Source organism: Onychomys torridus, chromosome 15 (assembly GCF_903995425.1).
Source record: "Onychomys torridus chromosome 15, mOncTor1.1, whole genome shotgun sequence".
Lineage (NCBI taxonomy): Eukaryota > Metazoa > Chordata > Mammalia > Rodentia > Cricetidae > Onychomys > Onychomys torridus.
This window is the reverse complement of record NC_050457.1, coordinates 21,957,640-21,971,853: the sequence shown is the minus strand read 5'-3', so window position 1 is coordinate 21,971,853 and position 14,214 is coordinate 21,957,640. Positions and strand designations below refer to the sequence as shown.

The following is a 14,214-nucleotide window of genomic DNA, read 5'->3' as shown; positions in this document are numbered from 1 at the left end:
GAGGCTTGTAAGTGGGGAGCCAGAGCAACCAGACTTTCTCAGAGGCCCCGATGAAAGGGCGAAAAGAACTTTAGTTCTGTGTCCTTGTCCAGGAGTGGACTTGGCAAGGACAGTTTAGGGCTGGGACAGTGTCTCCTCAAAGAGTCAAGGTTGCAGTTTTGGGGGAACCAATTCTTTCCATTGGGTTGTGGTTATGAGTCCTTAGACAGCTGTGTCTGAGGATTCTATCCCATGTTTTTTGCCAACATTGTCAGACTTTGTTTTCTCCTGACCTTGGCTACCCCTGCCCCTCAGCCCCAGAAAATAGTATATATGATGTTTGCTTGGCATATAAGCCACCAGCCTGTGCAAGACCTCCTGGTTCCAGCCATTGCTTTTGGCTTATTTATCTGTCTTCTCTATTTCCCATCGCTGGGCCTCCCAATCAACAATACCTTGCCATTTGGGACCCTGATTCCTGCTGGTTTGGGTCATTTATATAGTTAAATTGCCATATGGATGTAAACAATCAGGCCCAGGGTCAGTGAGACGACACAGCAAATAAGGACATTGGTTGCCAAGACTGAGGATATGGTCAGGGTTTCTCCGTGTCGTTTTGGTGCCTGTCCTGGATTTCACTCTGTAGACCAGGTTGGCCTCGAACTCACAGAGATCTGCCTGGCTCTGCCTCCCAAGTGCTGGGATTAAAGGTGTGTGCCACCACTGCCCAACAATAAATCTTTATTGATAAATTTGTAGAACATAAATGATAAACTGAAAATTTTGGAGACATCTGTGATAAGCATATATTCAAAGAGCCAGAATGCAAACAGACAGAAAGAGTATTTTATTTAACATGATTTTGTAAACCATCACACTGTGTACTTTTGAATTCAACAAGAACATTACTCCCCCCCTCCCCCAGACTTATAGTGAGTCCTGTGCAAAGTCAAAGAGTTAATACAGGAATGAAGATAAACAAGGTAGGATTTAGTTCTCAAAGTGTCAAACTGCGATACTTGATACAAAGACACATAACCACCTATACCATAAAAGTTTTCATGCCATAAAACATTAATTTATAACTTTAAATATATAGTAAAACACATTTATTTTAAAAAATCAGGATTAATTTCATTATAAACCAGTGAATTATCCAGAGGAATAATTATTAAAACTCACTAAAAACCAGCAAATATTGCAACTGAGGTAAAACTTTACATGTAAACAAAACTATCATTTATAAGGACCGAGGAGTGAAGAGAAGGGCAGACAGCATTTTCTGAGTGCTGCGTCACTCCTTGATGTTTTGAAGTAGCTTCAGCAGATGTGACTCAATGACCTGCTGAACTGCAAAGACAGGCCACCAAGGTCACAGCACAGAAACAAAGCAGAACCAGAAAAGTGAAGACCCCAAGTACAACACTGTTATATAAATAATTTTTATGAAAACATGTTTGAAAATCTTGCAGATACTACCCACTTTTCCTCCACTAACTATTTGAGTTTACGAAAAAGTATGACAAATGAATTCATTTCTTAACTTTAGAGGAATCGGTTTACTTTGCACTCCATTAAAGCGTATGTCTGGCATAGGATAACATAATGTTTTACACATGAAACAATGAAAAAGGTTTGAAGTTTTCCTAAAATGAAACCCAGGAGTTCTGAAACACTCACCACTTCTGTAGCCCAAAGCTACAGCTAAATCCATAGAGTTGTATCCAGAGTCTGTTTCAATTGTTGGGTCAGCTCCATTTTCTGTATCAAAACAGAAAAATCTATATAAAGAAAATGCAAATGCAAATGTCTGTCTATTCCTAGCTCATATGCAAATGGCTGAACAGATTGTCAGCCAATCTGGAGGCTATTTCTAACATGCTCACACAAAGACTAAGCACATGGGATACACAGAGTTCATTTGGATACCCAACCGTCTCTAGAGTAGCTGAAACTCATAAACTGGACAAAACTTATATATGAAGACACTGTGTCCAGAGAACACCAGAGTAGAGTCAAAGGTGACCTCTGATGTGAGCGGGAAGGGCAAAAGCTTCAAGTGCAGAGGTGGAGTGTGATGGAACTGCCTCTCAGGGCAGCCCTGTGGCCATGAAAATCCAGGGGCGAATGCCAGCAGGCTCATACAACCTAACAACAGGTAAGCTCTCCTAACAGGGAAATTTAAACCAAAATGCTCACAGGGCTCCTTCTAACTAACAACCATGTTCACCCACTTACCTAACAGCATCTTTACACACTTCACGTGATTCCCATGGACAGCATAAAGCAAAGGCGTCCCTCCGTTCTGAAGAAGGAAAAGGTCATCATCATTTTTCACTGAGCAAGAGTCAATCAAATGCTGCTATGAAACTGGGCATGTAAAAGTAGTTTAAAATAATACTAATATTTTGTGAAAAATATTTAAGTCACAAATAATTGAATTTATGACATTAAGTTGTTCATCTTAAGTAAGTATATATTTTTTTTCTCCCAAGTCCTTAATAAAGCTTATATCTCCCTGGCATCAATTAAATCCTAAAAATTATTACAATAATTGTATTTAATTAATTAACTAATTTTTTGAGGCAGGGTTTCAAGTAGCCCTGTGGCATTGAAATATCTTGAAGCCAAAGATAACCTTGATCCTCCTGTCTCTACCTCCTGGGAGCTGTTGCTGACCACCAAGCAATGTATAAGGCACTGGGGTTTTGACATCGGCCATGGTGCTGGCCAGCACTTCAACTGTTACAGCAGTGTATAAGGCAGTGGGGATTGGACACAGGCCATGGCGCTGGCCAGCACTTCAACAACTGTTACAGCAGTTTCACATTCAGTGTTGTGGACTCACCCAGTCGTACTCATTGACATCAACTCCACAGTCAAGCAGCATTTTGACAATATCCGTGTAGCCTTTACTACAGGCCAATGACAGGGCACTTTCTCGACCTTTTCCTAAAAGCTGGGGATCTGCACCCTGTCATGGAAGTGAACATAGAGGACTTTCAATGAACTTAAACAAGAACACTTGTCTTTGTCAATATGATTACAGTTTAACACTGAGGTCAGGCCATGTTCTAGGGCTAATGAGGAAATAACAGAAATGTGATGGATGTGTTTGTTACCAAAGCTGCCTGGATGCCTGCCTTCCCCCTCTCTCCAGCTGCCTCAATCCTCATTCTCCTTCACTCTGGCAAAGGCCCAGTGGACAGCACCCCTCCAGGAGCCCTTCCCTCCAGAACCCGTGGACAGCACTTCTGTCCCTGCTCCACTCAGAGGGGCTGGATATTCAGCTAGCTCTTCTCCCAGTTTCCTGTATGATGACCATTGCTTTCCCAGCTAGACCCAAGCTCCACAAGAACATCAAAGGTAGTCATTGACTTTGTACCCTCCATTGGCTGCAGATATTAATATGCACTGAAGACTTAACTGAGCTCAAGAAACTACACACACACACACACACACACACACACACACACACACACACACACACACACACACATTTTCCTTACATTCTGAAGTAGGAACTCTACCACAGCTATTTGCCCATGTGCCGCAGCCCACATCAGGGGAGTGAATCCTTCTTCATCCGTGTGATTGATAACATTTTCTATTTAAAAGAAAAGCAATTTTTGTGATCTAATTTAACAACCACATATTAATATCACTTTGAAAACACTGGTATTCTAAAAACTTATGACTCAATGAAGTTCAATGAGCTGACTTTTGTTTACTGAAGTCTGGATGTGTTATTGTGGTTTTCAGTCTGGACATGTTAAAATGTTCCTCACTGCACAAAGCTGGGTGGGTTCATGGAATATATTCTGTAAAGTATAAACTACCACACACAGTATCATGTTAGGTACAAGGTTGGCAACACTGGTCTCAGGGACAGGACTTAAGGTAGAATCTTGGTCCTTTTATTTTCTATTGGTTTGGGTCTGGGCAAGTGACTTAATTTCTGCTAAACACAGACCAATAGCTTGCTTATCTCAAAACATACATGGGAAGATCACAACAAACTGATACACAATAGCCCTTAGCATACTTGAATGTTGACTGAAAAACTTCAACAGCTTACAAAAGCTGCCTTCCACTCTAGCTAACTTGCAGCCTGTGATTTTCCTTCATTCCTAAAGTTGCTAGCATAATATGCGGACTGGATAATCTGAAACAGTGTCACACAATTCTATCTTGAACCTCATCTTATTTCCTGAATTAGTCTAACAGAAACTGCAAAGCTTTCCCTCTACACTTATTTAGTAGGTTGAACGTGAGAGTTCTACTTTTAAAAAAATTTATTTTTATTTTTCAACTATGTATGTGTCAGGGTGGGGTATGGGTGCATGTGAGTGCAGGTGTTTGTGAAAACCAGAGGCTTCAGATTCCCCTGGGGTTAGAGGTGGGCATAAGCCAGCTAAGGTGGATGCTGGAACTCCAACTTGGATTCTCTACAAGAGCAGCACCAGTGCTTAGGTTCTGAACCATCTCTCCAGCCCTCAGTATTTAAATATAAACAGAAATATATCCAAGTCTTATGAAAATAAAATTCTTGGATCATGCCCCCTGTAATCAACAATGATGGGACACCTACATTAAAAAAAAAAAAAAAAAAGCAACAGATGGGACTGGAGAGGTGGCTCACTGGTTAAGAGCACTGGCTGTTCTTTCCGAGAACTTGGGTTCAATTCCCAGCACCCACATGACAGCTCACAACTGTCTATAACTTCATTTGGGGATCTGACACCCTCACTCAGATAACATGAAGGCAAAACACCATTGCCATAAAATAATGATAATAATAATAATAATAATAATAATAATAATAGCAATAGTTTTCTTATTCTTTATTACACGAAAAGTATTTCATATGCATCAAAGATTATAAAAAAGAAAAACAACATAAGTTCCAGCATAAGATTGGGTGGTTTCTTTATAATCCTAGAATCAGAACTTTTTCTAAGCAGGACGACATAAAACTTCAAAGTCAAAAAGGACACAGATTTACAATTAAAAATCTGAAGAAGTCACACAAAAACAGAGAAACTGGGGAAACTACATGCATGAAACAACAGACTGGGTTGGTAGCACTGCCCCCCACTGATTAGTAAGAATTAAAGTCCCACTGTGCCCATGACAGTTTTGGGAAACTGCAACTCTAACGCTAACGTGAGGCCAAACATGCAGTTAAAATGTACAAACAAGAAGGCAGAGGCACAGGTGTGCTCTGTGGTAGAGCACTGGCCTAGCACATGTGAAGAGCCTACTCAACCCTCCCCCCCGACAAAGATCATCTAGTTTGCGACCTGGCATACCTATGTATGAAAATGTACTTGGGTTGGGGATTTAGCTCAGTGGTAGAGCGCTTGCTTAGCAAGCACAAGGCCCTGGGTTCGATCCTCAGCTCAAAAAAAAAAAAAAAAAGAAAAAAGAAAAAAGAAAATGTACTCAATGGATATAAAGAATTCTGAGACTACCAGCAAACATCTGTAACCCACCAGATGAACAGTCAGGAGAACAAACAGAAATCAAAACATAGACATGTGCATTATAGTGACAAAGTATACAACGGCTGGGTGTAGAGGTGCATGTTTGTGATCTAGCACCCAGAAGGAGGAAACAGGACTGTGAGTTTGAGCAACATAGTGAGACTCTCTCTCAATAAAGATCTTGGGGCTGGAGAAATGGCTCAGTGGCTAAGAATACTTCATTGTTCTTGCAGAGAACCAGGTTCCCAGCATCCACATCCACATGGCTCAAACCGACCTAACTCCAGTTCCCAGGGATCCTCTTTTAACCTCACAGGCACCAGGCATGCAAATGGTACACACACACATACAGGCAAAACATGCACATACATTAAAAAAAAAAAAAGAAAAAAAAAAACAAACTTCGGTATGCTTTAGTAGAGCACTCTCCAAAATATTAAATGAAAACAGACACACTGCAGTGTATGTAACATTTTCTTGCTTGTGTACCTAACAAAAGCACGTGCACATTTTCAAATATAACCATAAAAGGAAACATTTTCTAGAAAAATTTCCTGAAAACAAAAACTTACAGTGTGGGGGCTGGAGAGATGGTTCAGTGGCTAAGAGCACTGGCTGCTCTTCCAGAGGATCCGGGTTCAATTCCCAGCACCCCCACATGGCAGCATATAACTGCCTGTAACTCCAGTTTCAGGGGATCTTACAATTTCATACAGACATACATGCAGGCAAAACATGAATGCACGTGAAATAAAAATAAATAATTAAAAACATTCTTACAATGTTTGTTTTGGGGGAAAGTAAAGGAAATTAAAACTTTAAATCAAGTGATTTTATTTGTATGGGTGCTGTGCCTTGTGTGTATATACACATACAACATGTGTACCTGGTGCTCTTGGAGGCTAGAGAGAGGGCATCAGCTGGGCAGTGGTGGCGCATGCCTTTAATCCCAGCACTCGGGAGGCAGAGCCAGGCGGATCTCTGTAAGTTTGAGGCCAGCCTGGGCTACAGAGTGAGTTCCAGGATAGGCTCCAAAGCTACACAGAGAAACCTTGTCTCGAAAAATAAAAACAAAAACAAAACAAAACAGAAAGAAGGCATCAAATCCCCTAGAGTTACCGACAGTCATGAGCTGACTTATGGGACGCTAGGAACTAAACTTGTTGCTTTGGAAGAAGAGCCTGCTCTTAATCTCAGAGCTATCCTACGGCCTCAAACTTTATACTTTATATTACTTAAAATTTTCCTTTTTTGCTATCCATTGGGCTATGTGTTTGGTGAGATTATATGACTTGTCTTTTTAGTTTCCTATACAAAAATAAAACAATAACAAATCTAATAAATTCAAACAAATATATAAAATATAATACTTAAAACTAGGCTATTACCTTGTTCAATACGAGTAGCCAAGTAGAGCATTTCTCCCTGAGCTGCCAACTGGTGAACAGACAAGGCTGAAACAATATAATGATAAAATTACTCAAGTGCACCGTGTGGATATACAGCTATTTCCCATGGTGAAGCCAGTGTCTTTTCCAAAACAAAACCCACCTTAATCGTTTAAGCCTAACAAAGTAGCCTAGTATTATAGGTAGTGTTCTCTGAGAACTGACTCACATGATATGACATCTGCAAATTACTATTTCGGGGCAAAATTTATCCTAAAGAGTGAATAAGGTACTTAATCTTTAACATGCTACTTCCATATCCAAAATTATGAAGGAGGCCCCAAAAGACACAACATTCATTTTAGTTTTCTTAGTGATTCCACTGAAGAACTAACTTGTTTTTTCTGAGAGTGTCTTACCGTGTTGCCCAGCCCAAAGCTGAGCATGTAGGCTCAAGCAATGCTCCCACCTCAACCATCTGAGAGGCTGAAACCACAGGGATATACCACTACTCCCCAGCCTTTTCAACTCATGTATTTTTTAATTTATGCAACTGGGTATTTTGCCTGCAGTGACCATATAAACCAAAGAGGGCCTCGGAGCCCCTCTATTTGGAGTCACAGGTTGACAGCCAAGTAAGTGCTGGGAATTCAACCATGACCTCTGGAAGAGCAGCCAGTGCTCTTAACCACTGAGCCATCTCTCCAGCCCCCTAAATATTTTTGAGGTTGGATGGGTTTTCTTAACATAGGAATGAGTTCATAAATAGAAAACTGGCCTTGCAAGATGTGTGTGTGTGTGTGGTGTGTGTGTGTGGGGGGGGTGGGGGTACGTTTAATTTTAAAGACAGTCTCATTATTGTCCTCCCTCTTTCTCCTGATTCTGAGTTGTTGAGGCTAGTCAGCATGTTAACTCTGGCTAGCTGATTAAGCATTTTTATTCGTAACATGGGGGACAGTCTTTAGTCTTTTTTTTGTTTGTTTGTTTTTCCAGCAGAGAAGTTCTATGGTTGGAATATTGTAAGACAATCTGTTTGAGAAGCACCTTTAAATAATACTGCCTTCAGAGATATGATTGGGGAAGTCTTAACCCCCACAAGCAGCTGTGAAGCACACACATCTAAGTAAGCTGGAAATGGCCCACAGGTGGGATTGGGATGCTAGAGAAGCGTCTCCTGGCTTAAGTGCTGCAGTACACAATTCTGAAGTCGGAGGGATTTCAGATTTCACCAGGCTTTGGAATACAGACACGTTCACATTACAGTATCAAATGCCCTTACTATCATCTAACTGTTAGCTGGTTTTCTCTCAATTCAAATACTCACTCTTCACTGAATACTTGTTAGCTTAGGTAGAGAAACTTTATATCCTAAATAATGACTTTACATTCAAAGTTTTTTAAAGGGTGATTTCATATTTATATACTAATAAAATATTTCAGTAGAAATTAGTTTCTAGTACAAAATATTTATTTTTTTTTGTTTGGTTGGTTTTTTTGTTTGTTTGTTTGTTTTTGTTTTTGGAGACAGGGTTTCTCTGTGTAGCTTTGGAGCCTATCCCGGAACTCACTCTGTAGCCCAGGCTGGCCTCATACTCACAGAGATCCGCCTAGCTCTGCCTCCCGAGTGCTGGCATTAAAGGCGTGTGCCACCACTGCCTGGCTCAAAATATTTCTTGATCAGTGAAATAACATAAGTACATATTTACAATAATTATGTTCATATATAAGATAAACATGAAACTCTAAGAACACAAAAATATTGATATCTTAACTTGTAAATAATTCATAGTAACGCACTTCTTTATAGTAAACCGGTACAGGTTTTAATATTTTAAACTGTATTTGTTCTTGTCGAGGTATAACAGGAAACAGTCAAACACATAAAAACACATGAAAAAGTTTCAACTTACTAAAGTGATTAATATATCATTAAAGCTTTCAAAACTGGAATGTTTATTTAGTGAAACTAATATTTCAGAGCCAAATCCCTAATTTGTAATTGCATTAGCTAATTACACTAGTAGTAATATTTCAGTCCATTCTTAGCGCATACTTACAGTTTGCTAACAGAGGTGTGGTAGAGACCTCATTTCCCCTGTGCTTGTTGGTGAGGGTAGTTGACTGTTTTATGGGTGAGAAATGTTTTGTTGTAGAGGGGGTGTAGACATGCCTTACTTGAATTCCAGGAGAAGGAGATGTATGGATATTGCACTCAGCTAAAACAAATTAAAATAGTATTTTAATGACAGAGCATCCTAATAAAAGTGTCAGTGTTCACATGAAGCAATGTATGATGTTTAACAGCTTCAAATAAAGTGTTTATCAGGTGATACCAATTTTGTATAGTCTATACTACTACAGTGTAAGTTCTACAAAGAAAATTATAGTGTTGAAAAATTTTATTGAGGCTAGTTTTATTAACAGATTACAAAGTAACTTTAAAGCATGTTAACAGATCACTGAATTAAAGTAGTAGAAGTAGATATAAATTAGTCACAAAACAAGAGACATTAAAATAATTTTGTAAAAGAAAAGGAATATTTTTCTATTATTTAAAAAGATACAACTAGGCTGGGTGGTGGTGGTGCATGCCTTTAATCCCAGCACTCAGGAGGCAGAGGCAGGTGGATCTCTGTGAGTTCGAGGCCAGCCTGGTCTACAAAGTGAGTTCCAGGACAGCCAGAGGTACACAGAGAAACCCTGCCTCAAAAAGCCAATAAATACATAGATAGACAGATAGAAACAACTAAGAATAACCAAATTAGCGAATTGTAAATAAAGACCAGGCAAATATTTTATTTATTTATCGAGACAGGGTCTCACTATGTATCTCTGGATGGCCTGGAACTCACCATGCAGACTAGGCTGGCTCTGAATTCACCTGCCTCTGCCTCTCAAGCGCTGAGACTAACTAAAGGCATGCATCACTATACTGGCTTAGCCAAGAAATATTTCTTAAAATTAACAGAAATTTAATGTTGGTTTCTTTGAGATTCTAGAAAATCTTTCTAAAAGATGACTTTCAAGCTTTTCCTCAACTCTGATCTCATGACAGAGAAAAAGAGAACAAAATCAGACAAATGGAAGCGAATGTAGGGATTTGTACCATAACTTTCAACCTTTAAACAAGACAGACGCCACCTCCAGGTCAGAGTTGACTTGATCTTGAATATTTTTACTGTCCTCTTCATTTAAGGACTTCACAAATCGAGAACATACGTTCATATCAAATCGGTTCGGCAATATGAATTTCATTCCCATGGCAACGCCCTGAGCTGACGCTTCTTCTGCATTTGGGTCCAGCTGGTGCTCTATTTTGATGTCTGGCATGCCAGAGAGACTATAGCTGCTGGGACCCTCTTCCACGATCAGCTGGGCCCCAATGTCCAGATGTGCTGATGTAGCCATGGTTTTTCTAATTACAACATTTCTTCATGGCTTCCTCTTGGTTTTTCAAGGGTGTTTTCCAGTGTATTCTTGGAATTCGGTTATTAAAGTATCTGAAAGAACAAATTTAGAAAATCTGAAGTAGCATATTAACTTATGTAAATGTGTACACGCAATCATTTTCAACCACACAACCAAACAGTGCTCTCCTCCCCACCCCCCCCCCCTTTTTTTTGTTTTCCCAGACAGGGTTTCTCTGTAGCTTTGGAGCCTGTCCTGTACTAGCTCTGTAGAACAGGCTGGCCTCGAACTCACAGAGATTCACCTGTCTCTGCCTCCCAAGTGCTGGGACTACAGGTGTGCACCACCACCGCCCTGCCCAAACAGTGCTCTTTTAACCCTCTAGAACAGAAAGTACACAGTGTTCACAGGTAGGTAACCTGCCTATAAACTCAAGCTTTGCCATTTATTAGCTGTGTGATGTGTACGAGTTACTGAACCTGCGAAAGTCTCATCTGTAAGAAGAGATCTTGTCATTAATTTATAGGATCTTGGCAAAGGACAAAGGAAATACAGTACACCTCCATTAGTACGTTCCAACACATTTCCTATATCTGACTATTGCTCAAAGACCAGGCTCACATTAAAACAATAAGCTAGTATTTGAGATTCATTTTTAAAAAATGCTGTTCCTGGGCTGGAGAGATGGCTCAGAGGTTAAGAGCACTGGCTGTTCTTCCAGAGGTCCTGAGTTCAATTCCCACCAAACACATGGTAGCTCACAACCATCTGTAATGAGATCTGGCGCCCTCTTCTGGCCTGCAGGCATACATGCAGGCAAAACACTGTATACACAGTAAATAAATAAATCTTTAAAAAAAAAAAGCCGTTCCTTGTAAGTGGCTCCCAGTTTGAACTGAGACATAACCAATTTGTAGCCAAGTTGATTAGCACTGTTTTCAATAATACCCATGATTCAGCAAAGCACTTCACAAAACTTACTTTAAAAAATCAGTTATTACACGTCTTTATTTTGTTTGCATGTGTGTGAGAACACATGGACCACAGCAAGCATGTAGAAGTCCGAGGACAAATTTTAGAAGCTGCTTCTCCCTTCCATCATGTGTGTCTCAGGGACTGAACTCAAGTCCTCAGGCTTGGCAGCAAGTGCCTTTACTCACTGAGGCAGCAATCCAGACCTACAAAATTTATTTTTGAAGAATCAAAAGTATATTTGTCAGCTTTTACTCAGAGTAAGCATAAACAATTTGATGTAATTTGTAATAAAAAATAAAATATGTAGATTATGTATTGGTATCAAAGGATATAGGATAGTCCCAAATATATAGTTCCTTGGAACAGGAAGAAATGAACATCCAGTTAATTTTTGTCATGTGACAGCATATTGCACGTTGGACATTTTGAAAGGGTACTGGGTGTGCAATGATCAGAATTACTTGGAATTAAGAGAAAAATTAATTGGTGTCATATGACCACTGTTCAGAGTTTTAAAATAATTTCAAGGGCTGGAGAGATGGTCCAGTGGTTAAGAGCACCAACTGCTCTTCCAGAGGTTCTGAGTTCAATTCCCAGCAACCACATGGTGGCTCTCAACCATCTATGAGATCTGGTGCCCTCTTCTGGCATGTATGGACACATGCAGGCAGAATACTGTGTACATAATAAATAAATAAATAAATAAAATCTTTAAAAAAAATAATTTCAAAAGATTGATCCTTCTGTGAGTTCAAGGCCAGCCTGGTCTACAGAGCTAGTTCAGGACAGGCTCCAGAGAAACTCTGTCTCAAAAAAACAAACAAACAAACAAAAAAAAAAACACCAAAAACATTGATCCTGTTGGGCATGGTGGAACACTAGAGAGCATGAGAAATAGTCTTCCCCAGAGATGAGCATGCCAACTGGTTATGTAATACCAAATAGTCCTGAAAATATACATATAAGTAACATTATACAAGCCAGGTGTGGTGGCATAACACCTTTAATCTCAGTACTAGGAAGTCAGCAACAGGTGGATTTCTGTGAGTTTGATGCCAGCCTGGTCTACATAGAAAGTTCTAGGACAATTAGAGCTACGTAACCGAGAGACCCTGTCTCAAAAAAATCTTTAAAAGCCTGGTAGTGGCCAGGCAGTGGTGGCCCACGCCTTTAATCCCTCCACTGGGGGGGGGGCAGAGGCTGGCGGATCTTTGTGAGTTCGATGACAGCCTGGTCTACTAAACGAGATCCAGGAAAGCCAAGGGCTACACAGAGAAACCCTGTTTCAAAAAGATGGATCCTTATTACTACAATCTTCTGAGTAGAATGGGCGGGTAATTATGTTCACCTCAGGGGAAAAACCTCCTGAATCCAGAGAAACATACCCTGCTCTATCAACTCCAACACTGTGGCCATTAAATAAGCAGAAACAGAAGAATTCCAAACTTCCAGGCTCCCCTGGAAGAGGCAGACACACTATAGTCCGGAAAAGTATCGTGTAACAAAGTCGTTACATTTTGTCAGAGGCAACAGGAACAGAAAGTTAGTTCAGCGACTCAAGGAGAGACGGAGGAGTGGACAGAAGACTGTGGGTCTTTAAAAAGACACAGCATGAGAAACCATTTTGTCTAGGCATGGGGCGGGGTGAGAGCAACTCCCATCCGCTCTTCCCCCAGCTCCCCTATCCCCCCAGCTCTCTGAAGGGATGTCATGTGTCTCTTTTAACGCTTGCTATTTTCTTGACTGCTTCCTTTTTAGCTCCCATTAAGGCGAAAAATTGGCAGATGGAGAACACTTTTTTTTTCTTTTATTTTTTGAGACAAGGTCTCACTTTGTATTCGAGCTCGCCATGTAGAGCCGGCTGGTCTGGAGCGCACTGTGTTATACCTACGTGCCTCTGCTTCAGGAGTGCTGGGATTAAAGGCACATAGAACCAACCACACCTGGCTAAGACCATTCTTAGGAGCCACCGCACACAAAACCTTCCTGGTGCTCCATAGCTACTTTCTGATCTTAACCGGAACAATTTTTAATATTTTCTTTCTCACATGTTCTAATTGGATCTGGTTCTCTATTCTCAACATCTGCTAATTAGATGCGCTGGACACACACATTGTATAAATTTCCTGAGACTCAATCATTTATAAAATGGTGTAAAAATAGTCATCTCCAATGTTCTTTGCAGCCCCTATAGAACAAGCCAAGGTTTCAATATACGGGATTACCTCTCTTTGAAGAAAGAACAGCAAACGTAGGGGAAACGCTTAGCTAGACTCTACTCTAGGGAGAAGCAAAGACTGTTGACGTGCCAAAACGTGGAGTGCAGGAGAGGGGCAAGTGGACAGCGACGAGAGAGTTAACATAAAGGTAGGCTCACCTGCCAGAGCCCAGGGAAGGTTAGAGAGTCTAAATGTGGGCAGTGGGCACCGACCCAGGGGAAGCTAATCGCTTCTTCCTAACTCTTGAAATTGTCCTACGAGAGGAGAAAGGTGCTATTAAAAGATACAAAGCAAAACTGAAAGACGTCTCACAAGCGACAGGTGTCCCGGCGGGCCTTTCCGCTCTGTCGCCGCAGACTCAACTCACTCGAGCGGCGAGCGGATCCCGGGACAGGGGACGGTCCGGCGGGGGGCACGACCCACCCCAGACCGCAGGGGCGGCTCCGCCGGGCCAGGGCCAGCAGCGGATCGGTGGAGGTCCTCAAGCCCGGCCTGCTTCGGGCCGAGACGTCACTTCCTATTGTTTTCCCACTTCTGGAAAAAGCCCAGAGCGTTCAGCGAAGACGAGACGACTTCCAGGGATTTCTTCTTGTTTCTCCTGAGCTCCGCAGCCCATGCTCTCAGAGAACTAAGGGTCCCCTCAGTTCCGGGTCACCCGAGAAAAGCCCACGGCCCCTCCCCGGCTGCTCCACCTACCAGGGCCCTTCCTCGTAGTTCTCGGCGGCGCACGGCTTCTGCACATGCGCCGTGACGTCATCT

General features: G+C 41.2%; 1 protein-coding gene across 7 annotated transcripts; it reads right to left on the bottom strand.

The window, feature by feature from the left end:
• Positions 1-807: 807 nt before the first annotated feature.
• Ankra2 (ankyrin repeat family A member 2) lies at positions 808-14,203 on the bottom strand. 7 transcript variants are annotated; one of them, XM_036207298.1, is made up of 10 exons: positions 14,152-14,194; positions 13,614-13,709; positions 9,973-10,353; positions 8,911-9,069; positions 6,854-6,919; positions 3,489-3,586; positions 2,828-2,953; positions 2,218-2,284; positions 1,660-1,740; positions 808-1,329 (listed from the first exon to the last, which is right to left on the bottom strand). In XM_036207298.1, the coding sequence occupies exons 3-10, from the start codon at positions 10,259-10,261 to the stop codon at positions 1,274-1,276; spliced, it is 942 nt and encodes a 313-aa protein (XP_036063191.1). In that variant the 5' UTR covers positions 10,262-10,353; positions 13,614-13,709; positions 14,152-14,194; the 3' UTR covers positions 808-1,273. The 7 variants fall into 7 exon arrangements, with proteins under 7 accessions (XP_036063191.1, XP_036063192.1, XP_036063193.1 ...); XM_036207299.1 differs by lacking the exon at positions 14,152-14,194 and adding an exon at positions 13,823-14,145; XM_036207300.1 differs by lacking the exon at positions 13,614-13,709 and having other exon boundaries at positions 14,152-14,203.
• Positions 14,204-14,214: the final 11 nt, after the last annotated feature.

Excerpts from the sequence above, each read along its gene's own strand:
- Ankra2 (XM_036207300.1), bottom strand. The coding sequence starts at position 10,261 with ATGGCTACATCAGCACATCTGGACATTGGGGCCCAGCTGATCGTGGAA. Across the intron at positions 6,920-8,910 it reads CACACCTCTGTTAGCAAACT|CCTTGTCTGTTCACCAGTTG; the intron begins GTAAGTATGCGC and ends ATATTGTTTCAG. Across the intron at positions 2,954-3,488 it reads TAGAGTTCCTACTTCAGAAT|GGTGCAGATCCCCAGCTTTT; the intron begins GTAAGGAAAATG and ends CTTCCATGACAG.